The sequence below is a fragment of the Hippocampus guttulatus genome, chromosome 19 (assembly GCF_054856545.1).
Source record: "Hippocampus guttulatus isolate MCC_2025c chromosome 19, RoL_Hgut_1.0, whole genome shotgun sequence".
In the NCBI taxonomy this organism is placed as follows: domain Eukaryota; kingdom Metazoa; phylum Chordata; class Actinopteri; order Syngnathiformes; family Syngnathidae; genus Hippocampus; species Hippocampus guttulatus.
In genome coordinates this window covers 7951563-7978521 of record NC_141279.1, presented here as the reverse complement: position 1 = coordinate 7978521, position 26959 = coordinate 7951563, and the positions used below count along the sequence as shown (strand labels likewise).

At 50.2% G+C, this 26959-nt stretch overlaps 1 protein-coding gene across 4 annotated transcripts in view; it reads right to left on the bottom strand.

Moving 5' to 3' along the window:
• Positions 1-25249, bottom strand: part of LOC147190056 (glutamate receptor ionotropic, delta-1-like) — a 48946-nt gene extending 23697 nt beyond the window's left edge. For all 4 annotated transcript variants that reach the window (XR_015104144.1, XM_086139154.1, XM_086139155.1 and 1 more), the window contains exons 1-3: positions 24841-25249; positions 22878-23033; positions 1219-1503 (exon numbers count right to left, since the gene is read on the bottom strand). Coding sequence is in view for 3 of the 4 variants with exons in the window: in XM_086139154.1 (XP_085995280.1) it covers positions 1219-1503; positions 22878-23033; positions 24841-24928 (529 nt within the window). In the remaining variant the exon portion in view is untranslated. The remainder of the gene's footprint in view (positions 1-1218; positions 1504-22877; positions 23034-24840) is intronic.
• Positions 25250-26959: the final 1710 nt, after the last annotated feature.

Sequence of the window (26959 nt, the reverse complement as noted above, 5' to 3'; positions counted from 1 at the left end):
CCATTTGTTCTGTTGGCTCATTTTGCAGCTAGGTGGCGCAAGTTGGCGCTCTGGCGACACACAATCAGGTGTCGAAAGCCCGAAATGGGCACGGACAGCTCACTGACCCGAACGTGTTTTGTCAGCGTGACACTTTTATTTATTTTTTACTCATAACTCGATCGTCGCTGTCAATGTCGCAAACTGTTAGTGATGACTCACTCTACCAACCAAGTCAACGTGACTCGTTTTTTTGATTCACGGCTAACGCTAAGTAGCACGTCGGTATGAAACACTGGTACTCCCCCACAAATGGGACGAAAAACACGGCCGGTAGTTTTTGTGAAACTTTGTTCCTTCTGACTGACTCTGTTGACTGTGTCACCGTGACAAATTGTTGTTCCTGCTAACTCCACCGACCATATCAGTGTTGCACACTAACGTTCACTTTTAAATGACTTCACGGAAAAGACAATTGCCCTCCACTCCCTCGCCTGCAAAAAAAAAAAAAAAAACCAAAAACAAAAAAAAAGAAACAAAAGCCTAAATCAATAACGTGCATGGCCACTAGCGTTTGATGTGGCCGCAGTGGAGAGCGAGTGACCCCCCCCATCACCCCTCCCGCCAACTTCAGCACCACCCGAGCCCCCGAGAGCCCACATCAGTGCGTCCCCGAGGTCTACGTCGGCTTGTGACTGACAGCTGGAGAAAGGCGTTTTTCCCCAGAGTGCAACGCAGCGTGTCCATGCGTGAGATTTCCTCTCTGAACTGCCGTGTCACGCTCAGCCGAGTCTTGCTCTGTGCGCACCCGCGCGGGTGAGTGTGCGCACAGAGCAAGACTCGGGTGAGCGCGAGTGCGCTTTGGTCTTTGCGTTGTGGCGGGATGCTAGCTGCGCCACCTCCTCAATCTCGCTGCATTTATCCCGACGCTCCATTGTTGGCCGCATCGATCCCGCTCGGAGATCCATGATGGCCGATGCGATTCCATTAAGATTTTCTGCTCCTAAGCTCTCCCCCCCCCCCCCCCTCAATAAAGACTTTGCGATGCAAATGAGAAAACTGACCGCCGGAAATCAGTCAGCGGAATGCAGGGCGGCGCGGTAAAAATTCATGGAGAGCGCCGCTCTGCTGACACGTTGTGACCCCTGACTGAGTCCACTTTAGACACGGTTAGGTCCTCACAGATAATTCGACCGACCATGTCAACGATGCACAATTTTCTGCGTTGGCGTCACGCACCGTACTCAATGTCGTAGAAGACGATGAACTTCTGCCAGCGCAGCTCTTCCACCAGCGTCAGCATGATGTCGTTGAGGCGCACGGGAGGCCGGGCCGCCAGCGTGTACCCGCGACCTCCGGGACTCGGGTTGAGCTGGCACGAGGTCCTGGGCGAGCCGCCGCCGTTCCTCTGGATGTACAAGTGCGGGATGTGCATGGCGTCCGTCAGAGACTGCAGCGCGCTGGCCGAGGCGCAGCCCGTCGACGTCACCAGCGCCAGGATCCCTTGATTCATCAGCTCGCAGGCTGCGAGGGGGGGGGACACAGAGAAAGTGTGGTCACTCTCCCGCCCGTGTTAGCACCGGCGCCTCGAGGCTCCGTCTGAAATGGACGTCCCCCAGGCCTTTCCTCCCACAAAACTCATTTGTTCATCGCAAACCGACGGGGTCCTGATCCCTTAATTTTTGATGCTTAATTTTTACGATCTGTCGTCTCGCTCGGTCAAGAGCGACGCAGTCATGCGCGGTTCAACGCGTGCCTCGCTGTGAATATTTTGAATCTGGGAGCGTCATTAAGAAGCGGCGCGTTTGATTGCGTGACGTGTCGGCTTTGAGTCAAAGTCGCACGGCAAAACTTTGATCGGTAGTTTGCACGCGAACGCAGCGGCGCGCTCGCGGCTTGGCAGAACATTTGGATGCGAAATAAAACGGCTAACGCTCTTTTGCCCACGTGGGGGGGGGGGGGGGGGGGGTAGACATTAAATAATAAATAAGAGTCGTGTGATCGGAGCTATCGATCCGAGTCTCTGCCGAGACAAACTGTCGCCACCGCTTCAACAACTTTAATGAGTTCTTCCAATCGCTTTTCTGGTCCCTCCAACACTCCTCCTGCATGACCATTACGTCATCTTCTCGCACCTCTCTGACATCATCAAAAGACGGGCCTATCATGGCACGTTCCCGTCGTTATCATCCCAATATCACGCGCGCCGTACAATGACAAACTGCTCACATGACATCATGTCGCAGGACCATCCAATCAGCGTGTCCTTCGCGGATCCCCTTGAGGGGTCCCGCGTCTCATCCTGCAAAGTGAGAGGGGGGCGGGCGGGCGGCGGGTGAGAAAAAGGCAGAAAATAACAATGACGGAGGAGGACCATTAGGGTGAGTATAAGGAGCAGGAGACGACGGGGATCGGAAGGAGGGATGAGGAAAAAAAGAGGAGGGGTGATGAGGAGGCGGCACGTCGCCCCGCTAGGAGGGAGTTCAACGACGGACGGGACGAGATGAAAGAAGGAGGAGGAGCCATTCCAATTTCGAGACCAAAATTGAAATGGTCGACAAAGCTGCCGCAAGGATGGACAAAAAAAAGTCAGCTGTCCTCCACTTCCTCCTCTCGCCATCCAGACGACGCCCGATTCGCCCAAAGGAAGGGCGACGCCCCCCATGAACTCTGTCCGGAACCCATCAGGACCGTAGGGCTTGCTGCTCACCCCGGCAGCAAAGTGACGGTGACACTGTGGCCACATTAGCCGCGCCGCACGCAAACGCCACGACGACACACAACAGGAAGCGGCTCAAGCGCCCCCCCCCCCACCCCCCACATGCCCCCTTTTTGCCCGCCAATCACACTCAACTTGCGGGCACGTTTCAAGGTGGCCCTGGATGAGTTCAACTTTCAGATGACAACCGAGCTTCCATCAGAAGTGGACGATTTCCCGTCCTTGTTGACTTGATGCGCTCCAAATGATGACACGGTTTCCATTTCACATGATCAGGAGTCTTGAAATCTCCCCACGTTCCCCCCCGCCCCCCCCCCCCCATTCTCATTTCTTCTTCCATCACTGCGGATGATTTCTTGGATGGCGCGTGACAGCCGAGAAGCGCCACGGTGAAAATTTTGCGCAGGTGCACCCGAGCGGACGTGACGGCACTGAATATTGCAGTTAATGGCGCCCGTGGATTACGCAACGCTCGTCGGCTCAAGTGAAAACTGAAATCAGCCACATCAGATGAAATAGCTTAAATCTACGACGATCGTTTTTCATCGCAACACACTTTTAGACACGCGATTCTATCGTGAGGCATTTTGATAAACGGAACCCAAAATCCGTTACGCCGAAATAAAATGATCGGAATAACGAGCACAGCCGTCGGATGCTTGGCTGTGCAACGGCGGAGACGCGTGCAGGCGGCGTATCAGCGCTCACACTGACAACACCGGATCGAAAGCGCTTCCCGGCGAGCCTGAACCGTGTCAGCCGTCTCACACACACACACACAGACGCCCCTTGAAAGTTCATCTGCGGCACAATTGCAGTGCGAGATGACTGATGGACGAAGACGCGGCCGAAGCCAATAAAATTCCATCGATATCAGACGCGAGAGTTCAAATGTTAGCGACGGTGATGAGTACATTTGCCGCCGCGGCCTTGAGTGGAGAGACACATCGTCGCAATCAATATTTATTGATGTAACGTGACAAAAAAGTTCCAAATAAAATAGTGGCGGGACAATACAGTCAAAGCGGTGCGATTTTTTTCCCCCCCTCCCTGAGAGTCCAACCTTGTGCGTATGGAATTAAAAACTGAAAACGGACGCCATCTCAAACTTCGCATGCTGATTGGCTCTGTTGTGCAATTAGTCCCACCTCCCCCCTCTCCCCCTCCCCCTCAGTCACTTGCCAGTGGTCCCTCCCCCAGATTGGAAAACAGAAACGCGCCCACGGCGCAAACACACGCCGACACACGAAACGGCGTGCGCGTGCGCAGTCGAAGACTCTCCCACAAGTGTTCCGAGCAGAGAAAAAGCGACACTTGCGACGCCAACGATCGACTGCTGCTTGGGCTCCTTTTGTTCACCTGCGGCAGCAAACACGGGAAGCAGTTTAAAACAAAAAAAAACAACAACAACAACAAAGAGCAGCTTTGTTTGGCGCTCGCAGCTTGCGCACGCACAACAACAACTTTTAGAGTCGGCAAACAAAACTCAGCTGGACGCTCCTTGTCAGGAGGTAAACAGGAAAAAAAGACAAAGAAGAAACGCTTCCTCCATCACCAAACATGGCGGGATGTGGCCCTCAACACACACACACACGAAACAAAGGGTGTTTGAATGACATGAGTCTCGAGTCTGTATTGGAGCCTCACAGAGGTCACGCCTCACCTCTCGATGACACACACACCGCCAAGGTCAAATCATCTCTCCTGCACACACACAAACTCAAAACAACCGCCAAGGTTGAATGCTCTCACGCGGCGACCATCCTCAAATACTGTCTCACACACACACACACAGGCTCCCACAAAGACGCACTGATGGCAATTTCATCTTTGGCGAAGCCGGAATGTAATCACGGCGGGTTCAGAGGTGACGGTCTTTCCCTCTGGCTCTGCGGCTTTGGGGGCGGAGCTAAACCTTTTGGGGGTGAAAGCGGCTAAAAAAAACAACCATGCAAGCAACTATAGACTTTTTTTTCTCGACTTCGGGTGTCATCGCGGCCAGCCGCGGCTTTCCTTCGGGTGTCTCCGTTGTATCGAATGCACTCGGCTGGCATTTCATGAAAACGTTCCGGACACCTCCGTCAGTGCGCGTGTGGGTGGAAAGGGCAATGTGTCGGTTTTAAGCTGGGGTGGCTGATGAGTGTAAAAAGATATTTCTGCTCTGAGGATATCATATCGCACTGCAGCAGGTGCACCGCGCGCGCCGGCGTGCGATTGAAAGAGCTTTATTATGCGGGGCAATAAAGACGACGGCGTGAGGCTGGCGGACAGAAACGCTCAGCGGCGGTGTCAAGGTCGCCAAATCACACGCGACGCACTTGACGCCAATTTTTGCTTTGAAAATGGAGGATATCGTCAAAGAAGACGTCAGATTGTTAGCATTTAACAGATTTTGTGTCGTTACAATACCACACAGTAAGGTTTTTGTTTTTCCTGGTCCTGTTACACTTGGACTGAATGAGGACTTCACTCCAACTTTTTTATTCCGCTCCCCCCTCTTATTTTTCCAGCGGCAAAGTGGTGCATGTTTCTGATTTTGGGCTTCAGTGAAGCAGCAAACAGCTCGAGTCCCGGCGCGGAGGCAACATCAGCAACAACAACCAAAAAAAAAAAGATACACACACTTGCGGTACTCGTTGCCAGTCACTGTCGAGGCACATCTAGACAAACAATGTACTGGTCGCTCGCTATTCACTGCGGCTCTGATCTAGATTCATATAAAGAACAGGAAAAAAAAAATCTGATGTGAGTTGGGGTTTTTTTCTTTCCATTTAATGAGCAGTTGAACAGATTTTTAGCCTGCGGCACTTGTAAAGTTTGTCACACTTGCCGGCATCTCCGAGCAGATGCTGGAGGGGCCGTCGTCGTCATGACGACATCATCATCATTTGCAATGAGCGGGCACCTCGCTTTCGAACTTTGTCGCCTCTTTCGGAGTTCAAATGAGTCCGAGAATATTTGGGAGGCCCGTATGAGCTCAGGACAAGCGTCATTCCATTCGTGAGGCGCCCTTTAGTGCTGTGGACTCGAAATGGATTTCACACTTTGCCTGCAGGTGCTCCAAAGTTGTCCACACGAAGCGGCGGTGGGATGACATCAAAGCATCTTCTGCACGCGGAGAAAACGCCAAAGAAATCTCGCCTAGTGTTGAAAAAAAATTCTTTTTTTGGACTCGCACTGCCAGTCCGTGGTAAAACTGATTTAGTGCCGTGTTTAATTCTTTTCATAGCTGAATAACTGATGACAAAAACAAACCATAAATTGATGTCGCTTCGCACGGCGACGTGATAAATGGCGCCCGTGGAACGGTCGCAAGCTATCTTGAGCGTGAGGCCGTGTTTTTTTTTTTTTTTAAATTGGAAATGCGTGCGGCATCACCGTCAATCGGTCTACGGGAGTCATGATGCTAATGCGGGGCAGCGCGAAGCAAGCCGGCGGGCCGGGCCCGACGCCTCTGCGAGCCCACCCACAGAGTTGGCGGGGTCAAAAGAATGAAAGGAAGGAATTCCCGCGAGCGCTTACAACTTGTTCTCGCACTCGACTGGACGCGAAGACAGACGCCGGGGGGGGGGGGGGGGGGGGGGCTGTTGGATTTGCTGGTTGCACTTGCTGAAGAGGAATATTTCAACCGAACACTTGATGGAAGTCACTTTTAATAGTTTATGAAACGTGTTGAGCCGCAGGCATGAAACTGATCGGAGGCTGCACGGCCGTGTTTTCAGCTTTGAAGCCCTGGCGATGTGAAAACGATCACATTTCACCTTGACTTACGTTAGCTGTCAAAGTGCTAAGCTAATATCGGCCAATTAAAGTGGTCGATCAATCAGTAGGGGTCGAGTTTATTTGTGTTCGATTGCTGGCGTCGGGAACTAAAGCTCATAAGTCACAATTGGGTTGTTTGTTTGTTTTATCTCAATTATTAGCCAGTCCAAACGTATGGCTCTTACTTTCACAAATTATTGCGCAACCTAAAGAGCTGAAACTGGCTTGTGGTTTTTGAAGACGTTAATGGATCATATTCTGATAACCGGCGCCGCTTTCAAATGCATGAAATCACCATCTCCCTCAACACCGGCCTTGCCTCGGCTTCGTGGGAGTCATCCGCCCCGAGTGCGCCGCTAACCCAAATGACGGCGCTAACGGCTCCAAAGTGATGGCGCTCTCTCGCGCCGGCCATTTGTGTGCCGCGGGCGCCCTGACGCCTGCGAGCGTACGCTGGAGTATCACTCGACCCGGCTGACATCGCCGCCGCCGCCGTGAAAGCGGCCCTAATAGGCCTTTCTAGCCACTCCAGCCGACGAGCTAATCGGCCACCCGCTGGGGCATTACGGACCTCGCTCGCCTCCAACAAGAGGCCCTCCTTGACCACCGCGATGATGAGGGGCGGCCCCGGCGCCCTCCGTCGCTTCACGGGTAGAGGCGCTGAGAATAATATCCGTGAGCTGCGGCTCGCCCCCGTCACTGGATGGTTTATGTTCGCGAGGTGTCGTTGCGCTATTTGGATTGCAGGCAGCGGACTACCGGTTACTCACAGGGCAGGATTTGTTGCCATGTCAATGGCAGAGCAGATGTCAACAAATAATAGACCGCTTGCCGGTCTCGGGTCTCTACGGAAAAACTAAAGAGCGGTCACGAGGCCATCAGGGAGAGGAGCAGGAGTTCCGGCCTCCTCGATTCCAGTACGTGTTATCGTTCCAAACATGGACGCCGACTGCGAGAAGCCTTTTAACATGTGCTCACAGCTCTGCTGTACAGGTGTGCGTTTCCATAATGGATGAAGTGGCGGCAGCGAGCGGAACAAGCTGAACTGGACTCGTTTCAAAACGCCTCGAACGCTGCTATTTATACTCAAAGCTGGAAGGACATCAGGAGGAGGAGGAGGAGGAGGAGGAGGGCCACGAAGACAAAGTGTGGGGGGGGGGGCACTTCTCGGGACAGCGATGCCACCTCGTTGCTGCTCGAACCTACGGCTTGCTTTTGCATTTGTCGTATAAGATTGCACGCCGCGAGCAGGAAGAGGAAGAGGCTCAAAGTGCATTTTGTTTTGCGTTTACTGACAACAGCTCGTGTGTGTGCATCAATTTTTCGATAAGGAGGTCGGCCTGTCAAAATATCGTTTTTCTTGTTGAACCCCCAAAAAGTCTCAGCTGTCTTACGTACGATGTTTTCCCGCGAAAAGACATCCATTTGCTCGACAAGACTTTGCATATTTGTCGCAGTTCAGGCATCCCCCGTCGGAGGCTCGCTATCGCGCCATGCGGAACGCCATATCGGCAGCGACGTGACACGAGGACGCTCCGACGCTAATCGCGCCAGGTGGAATCCGGCCGAGTGCCGTTAAAAAATCCAAAGATTTAATCGGCAAAGTTGCATCGCTGCAAAGAGAGGAAGCGCTCGCTTCATCGCTGGCAAGCGCCCCACGGCGATAAGAACCAACGCTGCCGATCAGCGGTCCCGCATGGCCGGATCTCCGGAACGTCCCGCTATCGGATCTCGCTTGACGACGACGGCGCGGCGTGTTCCGCCATGCGGCACTTTTCCCCTCCTCTCCTAATGGAGGTAAATCGATGGCGATTAAATGGAGCGGGACTCTTAAGCCACCGTGCCGGGGTCGCCCGGTTCATTCCCGCGCACTCTGCCCGCAGTGGAACGTTGACAAGCGCCAGGAGATGCAAACGGCACGGGCGGACTCGCACTAATTGCTGCACACACACAAAAATAAATAAATAACAAGTATTGATGGTGCCTGGGGAAATTAGGCCGCAAGTTCAACATTCCACACCCTTTTGCCAGAGGTGAAATTTCACCAGCACGGTCGTGCCTTGAAATACATTCGATTCAACTCGAATATTTTGAGATACAAGTCGTCGTTTGACCAATATAATATCAAATAAAAATTGTGAAAATATAATAATAAATAGGGCGGCCCGGTAGTCCAGTGGTTAGCACGTCGACTTCACAGTGCAGAGGTACCGGGTTCAATTCCAGCTCCGGCCTCCCTGTGTGGAGTTTGCATGTTCTCCCCGGGCCTGTGTGGGTTTTCTCCGGGTACTCCGGTTTCCTCCCACATTCCAAAAACATGCATGGCAGGCTGATTGATCACTCTAAATTGTCCCGAGGTGTGAGTGAGGGTGTGCATGGTTGTTCGTCTCTGTGTGCCCTGCGATTGGCTGGCTACCAATTCGGGGTGTCCCCCGCCCACTGCCCGAAGACAGCTGGGATAGGCTCCAGCACCCCCGCAACCCTAGTGAGGATGAAGCGGTTCGGAAGATGAATGAATGAATAATAATACTAGTCTTTCTTCTCTGTGAAGAATGACTAATATCAGTGCCGTACTGAAGAGCTGAAAGCGAGAAGATGAGACGGTCGCAGTCTGTCTGTTACTGTGCCTGTGTTAGACAGCGCCCTCGGGGGCTAAGGCGAGCACACCAGGAGGAGGCGCACAATTCATCAAATTCGGTTAAACTGGTGCAGGGGGTGGCGAGCTATTTTCTTTTCTTTTTGTGTTATTTTGCGTTACAACTTTCGGGGAGTATTTGTTAACAAAGCCGGAAGATTACCAATGTTTTGACATTTGCATTCAGGCTTCAGTTCCCGGCAGCCCAACGTCTTTTGTCACCCAACAACTTGTTTACCTCGCGCTCACGCTCACTCGTTATCCCCTCCGACTTACTAATGCCGTCTCTCGCCATCACGGTGGCGGCGGACCACGAGGCGCCGGCCGCCTCACCTGCGTCGCTCATGATTGATGGCCGCTGCATTTTCATGACAGTTTATTTCGCTGCTTGCGGGCCAGGAGAACAACAGACAAGAGAGCGCTCACACACACACACACACACACCACCCCACATCCATTTATTTATTTATTTTGAACCTCTTTCCATTTCAAATCTTACTTTTCCATTTTTGAACGTAGTGACATTTGTGGTGAAAACGAGCCGAAAAAGCTTTGTCTTGACAATAAGCAGAACACACACACACACACACACAGACACGCACACACACCTTCTCGCCGGCGTGTGCCCGTGTGTGTGTTAGCTATGAGTGAGTGCATTAGCCGTAATATCTTTTTGGTGTGGATTCCACGGAGGCCGGGTCCGTGATTAAATTGCGTCCGCGTCTGATCCATTGTCAAATGTCAATCCGGCTTGTTCACCACATAAAATGAACGAATAAAATGAAAGGGAGATGGTTTAGAGCTGGGAGGGGGGTGGGGGGGGGTGCTCTTTAGATCAAATACATACACTCACACAAACACACACACACACAGGAAACGAGGAGAGTAAAATGTCAATGAGTGAATCAATCTTTGTTTGCGCGCGACTGATGCAAGTTAAATTTATCCGGGTGAAAAGTAAAACGGGCAACATTGAATGAAAAGGATGACAAAAAGAAGCGCTCCCAAAGATAAACCATCCCAACAATCAAAATGCAGAGTGAGACGAAAGCTACGATCACCGCTCATGAGACCGACGATGACGTCCCTCAATTCCTCGCAATTGCAGCATTGCCCTGCAACTGTTCGACAATTTTCTCACGCAGTTGCTCACAAAACGGTGAACCTCGCCGCATCTTTGAACACATCATTGAACACCACGACAACCGCCACTCATTCCGCTTCGAAGATAACTGCTACCACGACTTGCGTTCGTAGCGTCCAAGGCTAACCCTTTCCAATAAATAAAGCAATTTGCCAAAACATCAGTTAGCATAGCGGCTGTTGTCGAAAGTCTGCTCGTGAGCTCCAGGCTACGAATTTGCCAAATGTTAATGGCGGCGGGGCAAGTTTTTGCATCGTGATTACACACACGCAAGCGAGAGCGTCTCCTGCGCGCTCACAAAAGAGCGGCTAATCAAAGTGCCGCCGTCAGCGATTAGCCTAAGTGTCTCCGTGCCATTTGGAAAAGGGGACGCGTGTGCAAAGTGCGCCGTTCATCACAAATAACCTTTTCCATCCGGCGAGCTCCTCCTGTTTCGTATGTAAACACAAATCATCTCTCATGTAAACATGTAAACGTTCCCGATTTTATGACATAAACTGAAATCATATTCAAGGCGAATCTGTGCGATTAAAATCTAAACATCCTAATGTCCATCTTTTTAGCTAGCTTGCCATGTTAGAGAGCCCAAGCTAGTCTTCGATTCCAAGACGGTTTAAAATGGAAGCTTCAAGTCAAGTCGAAGGCAGTTTGAAGGACTCGAAAGAGGTTTCACGATGGGGGGAAAAACGAGTTTCAACAGGAAAGTTCAACCGAGGCCGGTCATCTATTGTCGTTGAAGATTGAATTTGAAAGTTTTCTTTCTGTTCGTTTGTTGCGATGGCGACGAATTCTTTCTTCATCGATGCTGGCCCCGATGCCGCCGCTGATTTCCCGGCAGGGTTTAGTGACAGCCAGGATGATGATGATGATGATGATGACCGTCAAACTTTCTGCTGCTCATCCACCTTTATTGACACGCTCACAACTCATACTTTTTTTTCCATCGGGAACAACTTTTAGCCCCCTTGTTGCGCCGTGTGTGTGTGTGTGTGTGTGTGAGACAGAGACACACACACACACACACACACTTTCCATTTCCTATTGTAATCTCACCCACTGCAGCATCGGGATGAGCAATAAAGAGAGGACATGAATACATAAATACCTAAGAGCCAGTTGGTGCGTGCGTCTTGTGCGGATTCTTAACTGTAAACTGTAAAGAGCGCGCGCAGGCATATGCAAAAAGATGTATAAAAAAAACAGTAACAGAATGTGATGTTTGACATTTTACAGCACAATTTGAGTCGCCCGAGCTCGGCTTCTTATCAAAGCCGAGCTCAGACAGACATCTTATCTTTTTGCTGCAGTCCTTTGATTGCCCGGTGGGTGCACATTTGGGTGCGTGTGCATGAGTGGATGGTGCAGAATGCAGATATCCAGCCCCCCCCCCTGCAGTGTACAAACGTCCTACAACTCTTTGCCCTGTTCATGGCTGCCGTCCAGGCCAGTGTGCGTGTGTGTGTGTGTGTGTGTGTGTGTGTGTGCGTGTGTGACTGCGCGCGCTCATTTGCATGCTTTCAAGCCTTCTTCCGCCTTTCAGAAAAGTTGCTCGTACGTGATTGATTGCGTGTCGCCGATTATTGACAGGCGAAAGCTTTTAGGCTCAGTGTAACCGGTAAACAAACCAAAAAAAAAACTCCAATAAAAAGCTCACCTTGCATAAAAATTAAAAAGTAAGATTTCACGTCACAAGAGATGCTAAATAAGTAAGGGTGTGCGCGCGCTATATTTAACCGGCGCTGACTGACGTCTGCTTTGATGGCGACGGGAGACGATCCGGCCCGCGTCCTTGTCCGCCTGTCGCATTTCTTCTCGCTCTCGTTGGCTATTTCAAAAAAATAAAAAAAATTACAATTCAAAACCTGATCAAAGTCAGCCAAGCGACTAAGTTATTTCCGTCGTTTGCTTCCACAAAAAAAAAAAAAAAAAGCAGAATAAAAGCTGGGCATCAAAACTGCTCTTGGAAAGCTACGACGACTTGTGAGTGAGCTGAAGGGCACCCGCTCACCTCGCCCTTCCTTTTTTTTCTGTTTTATTTGTTTGAGATTTAGGCTTTCATCCTTTTGTTGACTTATTTATGAGCACGGAGCAGGTGTGCCTTGTGGGGGCAGAGATGGGGGGCGCAGGGGGACATCAAGAGGGAAAAAAAAAACTGCATTTCACTTCACTTTCATACACCGCCAGATACTCTTATACTCGGAATACAGTACACGTTAAATTATTATTATTTTTTATAATCAAATCACTGCTGCTAATCTTTGGGAAGCGTTTGGGGAGATAACGTGAGAAACAAATGAAACACTTCATTTCATTTGCATGCGTCTTCGTGTCATCTCCTGGCTTTGTGCATCAAACTTCTTTGGCTTGCGTTCTATTTTTACTCGGCCTCTCTGCACTTGTCAACATCGTAAAATGCTGCTGGAGTATTTCAGGCCCTATTGCTTTTTTTCCCCACTTCCTTCTCTGAATCAAAGCCTCGGAAGAGTTGCCTTTTACGTGCCAGACTTCTGACAGACCCAATGATGATGACGGGGGGGGGGGGATTTAAATGCTCACATACATTTGGACATAACATGTGCTTTGCGTCTTCATCACGTATCGGCGTAAGCTCAAGGATGAAGAATTCTCAAAAAAGACTTGAGCAAGAATTCCGATTTCATGACCAAGATAAGCGCCGTGGTTGCTTGACTAACACTGAACAGTAACTCCATCGACTTGACTTGTTTTATTTACTTTGACGAAATGAAATCATCCGCATCAAAACAAGTCATGCTAAGCTAACAGCTAACACGAGTGGGCGAACGTGACCCCCGTCTGTCCGACTCTTGGCTCACCTCCAGGAAAGAAACAAGCGCCAACGTTGTTTTACCCTCCGGTCCACTATCACGCACGCACACACACACAGAAGCGTGTTCATGTCAGTAGAAGAGCTCTTGATCTTCTTCTGCTTTTATTTTTGTCACGAGGGCCAAATATGAAAGTAGAAAGGCTGAAAGGACTTTGGGGAAGGCCGGAAGGCTGCTGATAATGCATGCACACACACACACACACACACACACACACACACACACACACACACACACACACACACATTTTGTGCATGAATGTTCAGTGACCACATTCACTGACACCTAAATTGACCTTAGCCAGTTTGCTTGGGTGTGTGTGTGTGTGTGTGTGTGTTCTGGGGAGGGAGGGGGATAAGCAATGAATGAGTCCAAATTGTCATAGGACACTGCTTGTGTTTAAATGATGTGTGACTACTTATTGTTGTCTATGTGTGTGTGTGCGTGTGTGTGTGAGGGAGATTGTGAGCTTTCCAATCTCTGTACGCAGGCAAGAACAATAATAAATTGCCCCTGCCAACTCAAATTCGTTCTTTCAACTTCCTGGCACAGCCCACACACACACGCACACACAAACACACACACACATGTGGCATCATCATCAATACCCCCCCCCCCACTAGTAGGTAATTGGATTTCAAATGAGGAAAAAGGCAGGCGATTGATTGCAAAGGCCAGTAAGAGTTGCAGCAAGCCGATTGGCTGACGGGAGGCTCCTCAGATAAGACGGCGACGGCGCCACGCTTGGGTGCAGCCATCCAAATGAGCCGAGCCCCCGAAGAAGTGGAGTCAGGCTTCAAAGTTGACGTCGCTGCGGGGTCAAATTGGGCACAAAGCTGGCCAGCTATTTTGCCATTAGCCCACCTAAGCGAACTCCGCCGGCGTAACGCTAACATACAAAACGCCGCCTAGGCGTTCTTGTGAGCAGCTTTCAACGCGTCGTCGTCGGTTGCGTTGGTGTTGTTGCTCGCGTCGACATCGCCGCCGGTGTTGCCGTTTTTGAGAATGATGGTTTCCACTATCCAAATTTTACTATCAACATGTTTTCCATCCCGTAGTAAATTAAAACATGAGCTGGATAACATGACACAAATAAAGTACAACACGGTCCACATGCGCTCTCAGCACTTTGACAGGCGGGAGAAAAATAAAGCAGCCACGGCCAACGAGCTAAACGCCGCGGAGGGAACCGAGCGCCGTCTTCAAACACGCCAAAGGTCCCGGCAGAGGGGAGAAAGTGCAAGCCGGGCGGGGAAAAAAAAGCTCCCAGCTGGACTTGGCTAACGAGACCGGGAGCATGAAAGCCAGGGTTGATGCTCGCACGTAAGCGAGTCAAAGGCAACATGGGGGAAACGGGGGAGGAGGGAGAAAAAAAAAAAATCATGCCCGCATTTGGACTCTTCAACATGTCACACCAGCCATCAAAAAGGCCGCGAACAAGCACAGTCAGACTTCATTCTCATTTGTTTAAATAAATCATGGAAATTTAATTATTAAGTGACATTTTTTTAAAAATACACCTCTCCGTCAGACTTAAAAGATTTGTGTTAAATAAATCAAAGTTGAATCCCTCATTTATTTGAATTTAAAAAAAATAAAACTTTCTGTCTCACTTAATAGACTTTTGGAGTAATTAGATTTCATTTAATTACTTTTACAAACTGAAAAGACATCCAATTCATTTCTTTTTTCAAATAATAAATAAAAGATTTATTAAATAATTTTAATAAATCACTCATAAAATAAAAAATCCACTTTCCCATCAGGCTTAATGATCTTTTTTTTTTATAAATCGATAAGATTCTAAACAATATTATCTTTTATTTTATGTCAATCAAATAAATCAAAACAACTCGTGAAAAAAATGCAACGTAAATATTTTCAAAACAAATTAAGAAACATAAATGCTCAATGGAAATAAATCAAATAAGACTTCATTCATTTCAGGAAAACGATTCCATTTAAGTGTATTTATATTGAAGAAAAGTGCAGGTTAATTGAAGTTTAATGGCTGATAGGAGCCCATTGACTGCGTGTCGTACGACTTGCCGATATATTAGCCCGTTAGCTCGAATGGGCTTTTGTCTGGAAAAGGCTCCTCAGCCAGATTAGCGTGCCGCTCCTTTTCTTCTATTCCTCACACTTTTATTTGGGGGGGGGGGGGGGTTCGCCCTTGCTAGCGTAAAGATAAACTTAAATATGTCCCGCGTGTTGTCTCTTATCGCACTCCTGTGAGATAAAAAGAACAAAATGTGATGGCAGAGAGTTCAACATGGGGAGAAAGTGCTTGAAGAAAAAAAACAGCAAGGGGCTACGTTGGAAATGCTTCAACTTATTCCTTACGCTTCTTACTTTGGATAGTGGGCTACGAAGCAAAAAAAGTCCAGTAAAGATCCAATTAAGGCATTGAGTGTCCCAGTTGAGCAAATTAGCATTAATCAATCGCAATCAATTGATGCCCAGTGCGAGCATTCATTTACAGTGCACTTGGATTTCATGCGAACAAGGAAACGGAATCGATTCTCTGTGTTCGACATCCTTCTCATAATTGCGGCACTTCGTGCGACGCATTGCTCTGCTACGCTACATCGTGGTGTGTTTCGCTCAGCAATGCTACATCGTGTTAAGCTAGGTTGGGTTATGCTTTGTTTTGCTACGCTATGTCATGTTAGGCTAGGTAGTGTTAGGTTTCGCTTAGCTACAATACATCGTTGTTGGGCTGTGTTGTTTTAAGTTTCGCTCCGCAACGTCGTGTTAGGCTAGTTTGCGTTGCGCTTTGTTTTGCCACGCTAGGTCGTGTTACTCTTATGTTGCGTTCAAGTCCGTCGCGCTACCCGACATCGTGTCGCGTTATGTTACGCTGTGTTCTGTGACAACTTGTCACGTCGCAACGTGTTGCGTTACACTACCGTCGCATCTTGTTTTCTTCTTGCATTGTGCGTCACAGTGTGCGTTACATGATGTGTGTAACGCTCAAGTTTGTGTGACATTGTGCGCTGTTGCGGCACTTGGACATCATATTATCTTGCGGTGTGTGTGTGTGTGTGTGTCAATTACAAAGCACAGCGATGTGATTAGTGGGTTTATTTCCCGTGAAGTGTCCAGTCGATGTTTTTCTCTTCAACTTATTAGTCTGTCCTTTTTATTAAAGGGCAGGCTTTTATTTGAGGTTCCGGCTGCTAACATTGACTATTGTGCGTGCACAAAAGAGCCACGGAAGTGTAAAAGCGTTAATTACGGCCGCGCTCTCGCTATCGGCTCGGCTGCCGCACAAAGAAGAAGAAAAATAGCGAGCCGGCGTGACCTTTCGTCCGGCACGAGCGAGCCGAAAGACGTTGCTGAAATTTGCAACTCAAGCCAACGCAAGCTTTGTTTGACATCAGCCGCGTCAACGCATGTCTTGGTTCACGACCAATATTTTTATTGTATTATTGACAATGGAGAAAGGAGGAATAAATACAAAGAATGAAACACATTTGAATAACTGAATTTCAGAGGAAAAGCGGCGAAATGAATCCAACGGGGTTTAACGTCAAGAAAATGTCATTTGAGATGGGAGCGGGCCAAAAGTGGCCGGCCTTTTTTTTTTTTTTGTCAGTGCGGTTTTGTAGAGTTTGACCATGATGATTCCCTCGCTCAATTATTCACCGCCGCGGCGGCGTCGCAAAATGAATCAAGACACGAGTTCTCGTTGAAAAATGCAAGTGACACAAAACACAATAAAAGCCTCAAGTGTGCATTATTGAAGGGCGAGACGCTTTTAGCCGCGGCCGGCCGTGGACGTGTCGATCAACACCGATGAATAAGTCAGCCGGTAAACAGCAGCTGAGCGTATGTCGCATGTCGCCCGCCCGCCCGGACGACGTTCCCGAAAGTGCAACGGTGACCAAGAGATGGCCCACATTTTCGGGAACGCTTCTTTTGCGGAGAAGGAGCGAGGAAAGAAATGGACGAAGCGAGGATGGAAGGAGGATAAATGAGCAAAGAAGCTACTTTACACCCTGGAGGGGTCGGGCGGGGTCACCGTACACCGTCGGGGTCGGCGGGGGGCGGCCGCGGCGCTCGGGAGCGAGCGTCGCAGATCGTCGCGGCGATAGCGCCGGGCGCGTCGTCGCCGGCGTTGAGACGGCCGCGATCTGCTGCGGCAGACCGGCCGCCTGAGGGCTCCATGAATATTTCATGGGCAGCTCCAACAAAAACATTCGACGGGGCCGACAGTAACAAGAAGACGAAGAAGATGAGCAAGACGAAGATGACGAAGGAAAGGTGACGGCAAAGAAAAGCCCAAATGCGACAAGATGATTGACGACGACCTTTCGACAAATTTCAAATGAAACGTCCGGTACGTGCATGCAGCGTCCTGCCGAGGCCTCAGTTTGACAGGTGATGCCCTCGCATGTGGGAAAGGAGAGCCACAGTCATCCATTTGGCTTCAACGGCGCGACGAGCTGCTTTCAAACACAATGAGCACTGTCCCTAAGCACCTGCTATCGACCACGCTCACACCCCGACACTCGCGCGCAGGCGCTGATGGCCGCCAGGCCCCGCCTCTTAAAGGAAGACAAATACGTGCGCGCTGACGCGACGAGACATCAAACGCGCTCTCTCCATTCGCTGCTCAAAGAAATGCTTGGAATGCGTTTGTCTGACAACCCTCTGGCGACCTCTCCGATGAGACCTATCCATTGCCTACCCTTTTTCCCCCCCGCGACCAATCTTTTTACATCTACAGCAGCGCGCAGCCTTAAACACCTCATTTAGGATGCGGGAGCAGACTCTGTGTGTGCATGTGCGTGTGTGTGTGTATACTGTATTAAGTTGAAGTTCACTGCGCACGTACGTACACACACACACAGTCGCCTCAACCTTTATCCAATCACAGCTGAGCGCGATGATGTCGCCCATTAGCATTACGAGACTTTGCTGATGTCGGCAGAAAATGGCGCTCGCACACGCGCGCTCGCCGCGTCCTCGATTGTACCCTTGAGGGCTTGATTAGCAGATGACAGAGGACCCAACCTCAGTCGCACGGCAGCTAGCAATGCTCGAGCGCCAGTCGGCGTTAGCATTTTAGCTTCCCTGTCATCTTTCGCCAGAGAGCGCGTTTGTTTCATTTGTTCCGCAAGCGTTGTTAGCACTCATTTATTTCATATGACCGTGTGTGGTTTGTATCCTTAATTGTTATTTGAATGAACTATCTAATTGGAGTCAGCCTGAAGGGGGGGGCACGTTTTTAAAGATGAATAATGTTTTGAAAAAAAAAAGATCTGTCCTCCGCCTCCCCTGGTCTCATCTCCATGGAGACGTCACCATGGCAACAGGCCAAACTGATGCATGGCGAGGGCAATATTCATGAGCCACTCGGGCATCATTTGGTTTCCGAGTGGCTCATTTGCGCCGCTTCTTCTTCTTCTTCTTCTTCTTCTCGTAACGTGAACGCAACGACCTTGCGGACGACGAGTTTGGCACCAGAGCTAATCGGGACAAGATGGCGTCGGACACTGGAATATTTTGGGGAGGTGGAGGGCCACGAAGGGATTTGATGCAATGTTTCCCCAAAAATGAGCGGTCGTTCAAAGCGCTTTTCTCGGTAGAATTTGTTGTTGGGCGGGACACTTGAACGGATTCATGTCCATTTCATTCATTTCAATAGGCAAAGATGATTTGAGCGTTTCGAGCGCGGCCGCGGAAGGAATAAAAGTTGCATGGCGGGGCACCGCTGTCCACCTTTTTGCACGCGTGACATGAGCTCGTGTGAGCGCCGTTCCCTTCACGTAACTTCCTCCCCGCCGGCCGCATTCACACCCCGTCGACGAACGCGCCGACGTACGGCCAGCCGGCCGCCGCGTGACCGCACGGTGGGCCGGCGGCGAGGCGGCCGCGTTTTGACGGATCGCTCCGGATATCCCGATAATGACTCGCCCGGGCTTGACGTTTCCGTCGGGCGAGTCTCGTGATCGGCCGGGGGGCGGCATGTGCGGCGGGGGATGGCGCTCGTTTTGTTTGGGTCGGGCCGGTCCGGAGCGGGTACTGGACGAGGACGTCGGGCCCCCCCCCCCCCCGCTGGACGCTTTCACCTCGAGGACAAAACACTTGCTTGGCTGGGCAAGGGGGACGCTCCACCCAGTGCGAGACTCTTCACACGCGCTGTCCCGCATCATGCTAAACCGGCCCAGACGTCCGCGCGCACGCCGTCTCATACGCGCACTCGCGCTCATGACAAATTCACACGCAAACTACCACACGGACACTCAGGCACAGCCAGGCAGACACACTCACATTCTCTTTCAAACACACATGCACGATAAAAACGAGCGTGTGTGTGATGCAAGAGTTCATGCTGTGATATGATATGACGATGCTTTGCTCCCACGCACGGAAAGAGCGACCCACTGCGGAGTCAGTGTGGGAGTTTTCGACGCGCGCGTCGGCGCACGTGCGCGCCGGCCCAATTGTGGACGATTATGATCGGAATGGTGTGATGGCTTCGGTTCTGACATAAGGCCACCGGGATGTCAACTTATATTACCATGGTAACGCTCGCTAGATGTTAACACACACACACACACACACACACACACCACACACACACATATGGTATTGTCAGAGGCTCCGTCATCAAGAGATGAGTGGCGACGATCGGTGGCGGCGAGCCAGCCCGCGAATTTTGTTTGCTCTTGTTTTGGTTTTGAACATGAAGATGCCATTCGGATTCTCCTGAACGGCTTTGCTATTTTCAAGGAACGTTCTTTTGCCCAAATGCAAATCTTTGACCACAATCAACAAGGTTTGACAACTGAATTGCATTTTGCTGCATGACAAGATGCGGGGGGGTGAGGGGGGGGGTTGCTTATTTTTCAGCAGGCTGCCGCACGAACCAACACGAACAAAACATAATTACAAATTTGACGCTGAATTCAGAGCTGACGTTATCGTCAAGGCGCCCGCTGGTTAATCGGCTCCATTGGGAATTTTGAAGGACTTTTTGCTAACACGAGCACAAGCGAAACGTTTGTACTTGAGGGTCACGGCGGGCGGAGACTTTTGGGGGCTCGAGTTCGGGCCACCCGCTACACGCCGGGGAAATCCCAATTCCCCATGAGCGAAAGGGGCAAAACGCAGACACGCACACCGAACCCGTCGGGTCTTTTCTCCACACTAAATATTTCATTGCGTTTCTTGTTAACCAGAATAACAATTTAGCGGTTGCCGTGGCAATGCGCCGTAGCAGCTCACCTGGATTTTATGAGCCGGTGATTCCGTTTTTGTTTTGTTTTTTTTTCCTCCCGGCGCATCGCGTGTGGTTGACTCAGCTAACGATGTTGCTGCGACGACGCAGAGGCGGCGTTTTGTCGCGCGCTAACGAGGCGGCAGCCAAAGCTTCTTCATAATTCATCAATGGCGCATCAAAGTTACATGAGTCCTTATTAGCCGGGCACGCCATCTTCTACTCAGTGTTTGTTCAGGAAGTAGTGCCGCCTCGATGACATGTCAGCATACAAGTACAAAAAAAACCACGGCTTTGGCTTGTTTGTGCTAAACGCGACAGTTTTTTTTTTGGGGGGGGAGCATAAAATACGCGCGACGGTTGATTTGAACGCACGTGGCTGCAGATGAATCGACAGGTGGCCGACTGCACGCCGCTTTTGTTTCCCAGCGGTCGTCATGTCAACCGCAAAGGAGCTTGCTGCGCACGTGCGCGTGCATGTCCCTTGAGGAGCGGAAGCGGCAAAAGGCAAAAGAAAATGCGACGAACTCGGGCTCCAAACTCCATCTCGGGGACGAGTGAGTTGCAGTTGCACGAAACTACGGAGGCCGGCGCGCGTCCGATACACGTGCGAGTACGCCGACGGCGCGTTGCCGTGCGCCGCGGCGGGTTCAGGTGCCGCTTGCCAAAGTCGAAAGGACTTCCGAGCCGCGCGTCGACGCGAGCGAGCGCCGCGGGCAAACTCGGCGTGGAAACTGGGACGCGGCGTCTCAGAAACCTGCCGAGATTATCGCCCGTGATTCCGCAAAACTCGACGAGTCACGCAGCGCCAGCCAGCGAAATCAGGTCAGGTGACATCCCCCATCGCCTCCTCGGAAGTCACTCGGGAGTCTCTCCGAGCAAAGTCCATTTGCAAGACGACGCTTTTGAAATTCGTCAATCATTTTGCGCACTTCGCGAGGGTCATGATGTCATCATCCTTTTTTTTTTTTTTTGTATTTTGTTCTATGATTTACTGTCAGATTGCCGCATGGTGTACCTGATGAAATGATCACCGGATACCAGGTGGAGTTGGCGCACTTCATACATTGATTTTTTTTTTTTTTTTCGTCTTAGCAAGTGAGAAGTCTGGAATTTGCCAATAATGGCTGCTTTAAACCAAAATGTCCGACTTTGTGTTCCAATTAGGACATGGGTGCATGCCATTTTCTTTTCTGACTTCCCAGGTGACGCTTCCAAAAGATTTCTGGGGTGGGGGTCGTGTCACAGACTCTCCAAAAAGACCATCTTTCAGAAGAAAACGACATTTCCGAGACCAGGACGCTATTGAAAGAAAAAAATAAATAAAAATGAAATTTGAGTGACACGAAAAGTAAGTCAGATAGTCAACAAAGCTGACATCACCAGCCAGCGCATGCGTTTCAGCGCGTGCGCTTGGTCATGGCTGCATTTCATCCTCCATCGTCTTCCTCCGCCACTTTGTAAGCTGCAACGATGAGACGTCTACGCGCGGCGGCGGCGGATGAATTAAACATGCTAACGTGCTAACGGAGGGCAGGTTTGTCCGCCGGGTCCTCTGGCATGTTTTGCTCCCGCTCGCCGCGGCTTCCCCGGGGGAATAACAAACCGTCGTCAATTGTCTTGAGGACGCGCACGTGTCACAATCTTTTACAACGTTCTCATAGCCAGACAAACAAACTAAAAATCATCATCATCATCATCAGCTCCACTGCGACTCATTTTTACTTCCGTCCCTTTTTCAAGCCGTTTTTTATTTGATTGTTTTCCCTCCGCGTGTCCCGACAGTGACCGGCGACTGATTCATTCACTCATAACAACTGTTTGTTTCTGGACGACATTGGTGAGTTTAAAAAATAAATCAATCAACAAATACAAGCGCACGCTCATGAATAAGGGGAAAAACATCATCAGATGGAGAAAACAAGGGCAGGAAGGGAAGGGAAAAAAAAAAACGTTTTCCTCTAATTGGACATAATGGGGCCCACTCGCATGGATCACCGTCTGACAATCAGCCTCCTTTGTCCGACTATTAACCAGCACTTTTTTTCAAACAAAGCGGCTAATTTGGGGGTGTGCGGGTGGGGTGGAAAGACGGCACGGTACAGAAAAAAAATCATTCTCTAATTCTGATCAACTACAGCCTCTCCAGTCCTGCTCCTTGAGGGCTGCTTTTCCACCCCCTCACCCCCAACGATCAGATGAACGGCAAGGTCTGCGGAAGCTGCCTTAGAATCCCGGGCAGCGGCAACCCGAGGAACAAGTTTGCCATCATCGCGACTGTCACGGAACTTGAAATGTGCGTTGATGGCTGTCGCCATGGCAACATCAACATCAGCATCAGCATCAGACATTCCAGCATCCGTCTGCATCAGCTTGTATCAGCATCAGAATCAGAGCTAAGCTAGCAGCGGTACCAAGACTATACCCGGAAGTAGAAGCAGAAGCAAAGCGACAAACCCCACGACAAGAATCTGAAGCGGAATCAGAGCCGAGCCGAATGTTCGAACTTCAAGCAGAAGCGTCAGGTTGCAACCCAAGCGTTGGGGAAGAAGCGCGCCGCTTACCTTCTTGCACGGCCTGGAAAGGGTTGTTGGGTTCGATGAGTTTGATGGAGTGCGTGATCTTCTCACTCTGCAGCACGTCGTCGCTCAGGCTGAGGTCGGACACGGCCAGCTGAAACACTTCGTCGTCTCGGGCTGCGTTCTCCTCAAAGATGGCGCCTGGATGACACGGAGGAGCGCGTCAGAACCCCCAAAAATTTCAATCGAAGCGCAGCAAACAGATCGCAACCCGGATGAGTCTGGAAGCAGAGCTACAATGAGAACCAAAGCTGGAAGAAGAGCCAAAGCTAAGCTAGCTGCACTTCGGTTTCCGCTTCGGCTTCTGGTTCTGGTCTACTTGTGCGGTTCCACTGAGCAGTTCTACGAGCATGAAAGCTTCCGGCGCATCGGACAATTTCTTGCGATTGTGGTTGTGGTTTGCTGTGTTTTGTCGATGCGGATGTCGTCGACGTTTGGCCGACAAGAACCGGCCGGGTCAAATGCGTCTCATCAAGCGGTTGACGGCGCCGCGTTCGTGCTATTGATCGACTGTCATCGTCCATCGATCAGCCGGAAAGGATCATCCATCATCCTCTCCTCTCCATTCCGGTCACCATCTTGTCCCAAGTCCTTCTGGGTGGATCCCGCCAAGCGCAGAATTTGCAGCTGGGACATCTTGCGTGCGACCGTTTCGGTCGCATGTGCGAGGACGACATGCTGTCAAAAGGGAACGTCACAAGTGACTCTTGATTGGCACTTCCACCTTCCCCATTGCAGCTCGACCAAACCAGATTCTTGCATGTGTGTGTGTGTGTGTCATCATTGCGCTTCCTGTCCAAGCCCCGCCCCTCTTTGAACTGCGTTTGATGACAAAGTGTGACCGAGCAGCTCGCCAGGCGCCAACAGTGGCCGTTTGTCCTCTTTGTCATGAGAGGCTTAAGATGAGGCGCACGTCCTGCTCAAAGTTGCGCCTGGTTCCCTCGCGGCCAAAAGAGAGCGAGCAAGAGAGAGAGAGAGAGAGAGAGAAACATTGGCGAGGGAGTGCCCCATTGTTTGTCCTTATGTGCCCCCGTGACCGACCGCCAACCGGTCCGGGGCATTCAAGCTACTCTGACAACTGGAATTAATCTCAAAAGTGACCTCGGTAAAATGAACGGAGTCTCGCGAGTGCACTTTGGACAACCGGTCCGTTTTGTGCCCTGCCAACGACACGGCGACCAGTCCTGGGCGTGCAGTCTCATGATTACGCTCATCATCAGCTTGCGACAACTCGACCGTGACAAAATGTTTGTCTCACGAAACGAGAGGTGGTGGTTACCACGACAACAATAAAGATCCAGGCATCCGCACCACCCGACGTCATGACGTGACTTTTGCCATACAAGAAAATAATTTGCGGCGTCACTCGTGAAACAACTCGTTATGTGGTGTTTACACCCCATTTTGTATCGACACTTGGCAGAGTTACATCAAGTATGTCTCTACAGTATACATCTGGAATGCAGCCTATTTCCGCCATATTTATGCTTAATTCGTCTGCAGTGTAGCACACTTACATGACTTTTTTTTTTTCACTCCGCATCATATTTCGCCTCGATGCATCTACTTCATTACTTTATGTCACAATATGTCGCATCTTTCTGTCCTTCTTCCAGTGAACACATCAGCGGAGTGGCATATTTACACCAGATTCGACACCCGTCATTTAGCGCGTCGCCTCCTATTTCAGGTCGAGAACGGCAAATCAAGCGCGTCGCTCTCATGCGTGCTTCCACAAAGCCTGCAACACTTTGAATGAAGGCGACTGGCGGATGAATGAATGACTGAGCAACAGCTTGTCTTCCTCATCACGCACCAACGAGAGAGAGGGGGGGGGGCTGTACCCCTTCAACTCCACCCCCCCACACCGCCAGGCACCATCAGGACCGTACCGCATGATTCCCCCCCTCCATAAGAAAAATAAGAGGGAGTGTATATGCCGCCTTACCAATGTGAATGATGGAGTCGGCACGCAGCGTCGCTCCGCGGAACAGCAACAAGCACGCGCGCAGCGCAAGCAGCATGCGGAGATCCATGGTCGCGTGCACGCACGCGCATGTACGCACGCACGCACCCAGACACCAGCCGCCGACGCGTCCTCAGTGCGCAAAAAAAAAAGAACAAGAAAAAAAAGGAACAAATTGGGGAGAAACGCAGGAAAGGAAAAGGAAAGCAATCCAAAGTGGGGATGCAGGAAGCGGGAGGAGGAGGGGGGGAAAAAGAAGAAAAAAAAAAAAGAGAATGAAGAGTAAGAAGAAGGAGAAGCTTCCGGACTGCGGAGGAAGAAAAGCAGCTGAGCCACCAGGATGAGGAGGAGGAGGAGGAGGAAGAAGAGGCAAGAGGCTTGCTCCGCACGCTGTGCCTCTCGCTACAGTGACGAGAGAGAGAGAGAGAGAGAGCAAGCGAGCGAGAGAGCGAGGGAGAGTGAGAGGGGGGCCTCTCACAGGGACAGTACACTGACTCACCCATTCTCTCTCTCAACCCCTCATTTTCTCGCTCTCTCTTTCACTCATCTCTCTCTGTCTGTCTGTCTGTCTGTCTGTCTGTCCTTTCGCTCTTTCTCTGCCCTTCTTCTCTCTTGCTGACTTTGAGCAAGGCGAGGTAGGCCCAGGATTGGTTGCCAAGCCATCAGTAGTGCCCATGCGGACACACAAAAGGACTGGTCACCATTAGCGGCTAAACGTTGCATTGGGTGGTTACCATGGCGGTGACAGTTGTGAGGTCCCGCAGGGTTCCATTCTGGGCCCAGTGTGGAATTTGCTCAACGTGTGATTGGCTGGCAATCGATTGCCGACCACTCCTTCCAGTGCCCGTATGCGTCCTTTTATGAGTTGTGTGACTGACTGACAACATTGGCTGAACCCTTGAAGTCACTTCAGATTTATTTTGGTTTCTGATCAGATCTTAAATGTCAAATAGACCAAAAAAAAAAAAACAGGAATGTGCAACTTTTTATGCAACAACATCAGTTCAATTGCAAGAATAACGAACTCGATCTTCAAATGCACCCACGCAAAATAGTGTTCAACATTATTTGCATTCAAAGAAAATAATCAGGATTACGTTCCACTAATCAAGAGAGCACTCAACAGTAAATGATTGTTTGGTTCGCAGCGTGATGAGCGTACTTCAGGTGGTGATTACCATGGCAACAACAAACGGATTTGGCACCCGAGCAGAGGTGAAGTCAACCCGTGACTTTTGACATCTTCGTACGTTAAATATTACAGAAAAGCAACACGCTCACGCGCTGTTGGTGATTTGTGGAGCGTGGCTCCCTCTGCTGGACACGGAGCGTTACTACACATTCCCCCACAATTATTCGCCGCCGCCTTTTGTTTTTGTTCGTTTGCTTTTCTCATCGTCATCTGCGATTCAATCGTATTAGGAGCAGTCTTAGCAGTAGTATTCACACAAACGTTGTGTGCAACTCAACGCTGAAAAAAAATGTTTATAAATGTATTGTCAAATATGAAACAAAATGCTGGCGGACCTGACCTGGGGCTGTACATATTTGACACACGGCATCACCGCGTGCCAACGAGAACGTGCACGTACGTTCCAAAGTTTCCATTTCCAAAGCGAAGTAGCGGGGGGGGCGGGCGGTCAATCACTTACCATTCAATTGTTTGTTGAAACGTTCGAGACGAGACTCGGAGGCTTGTGGATGGCGGATGACTTGACCACAGAAAAACCATGCTGACATCTCAAGCTCCCAAATCATGCAGAAAAGTCGACCTGATGTATTGTAAAGCTTCACAAAAACAGCTGCCGTATACTCGTAGCACATGTCTGACGTAAGGCGGCCATCTTGTGACCCTTGACCTTTGCAATAAGGGCAACGTGGGAATTGCAGCAGCCATATCAGAAACGACCACATGATGGTCAAGGCTCGAGATATTTTCTTTTTCTTTGCAGATGTTTTGCAAATCAATTACTTAATTTGAGAAGCGATACATTTTTTTGTTTTTGTTTTGTTTTTTTTTGTTTTTTTGGCAGGTTTTTCCAGGTTTGATTGAAGAATAAAACTATGACAATGTAACATTTTTTCTCATCTGTGTGTGTGT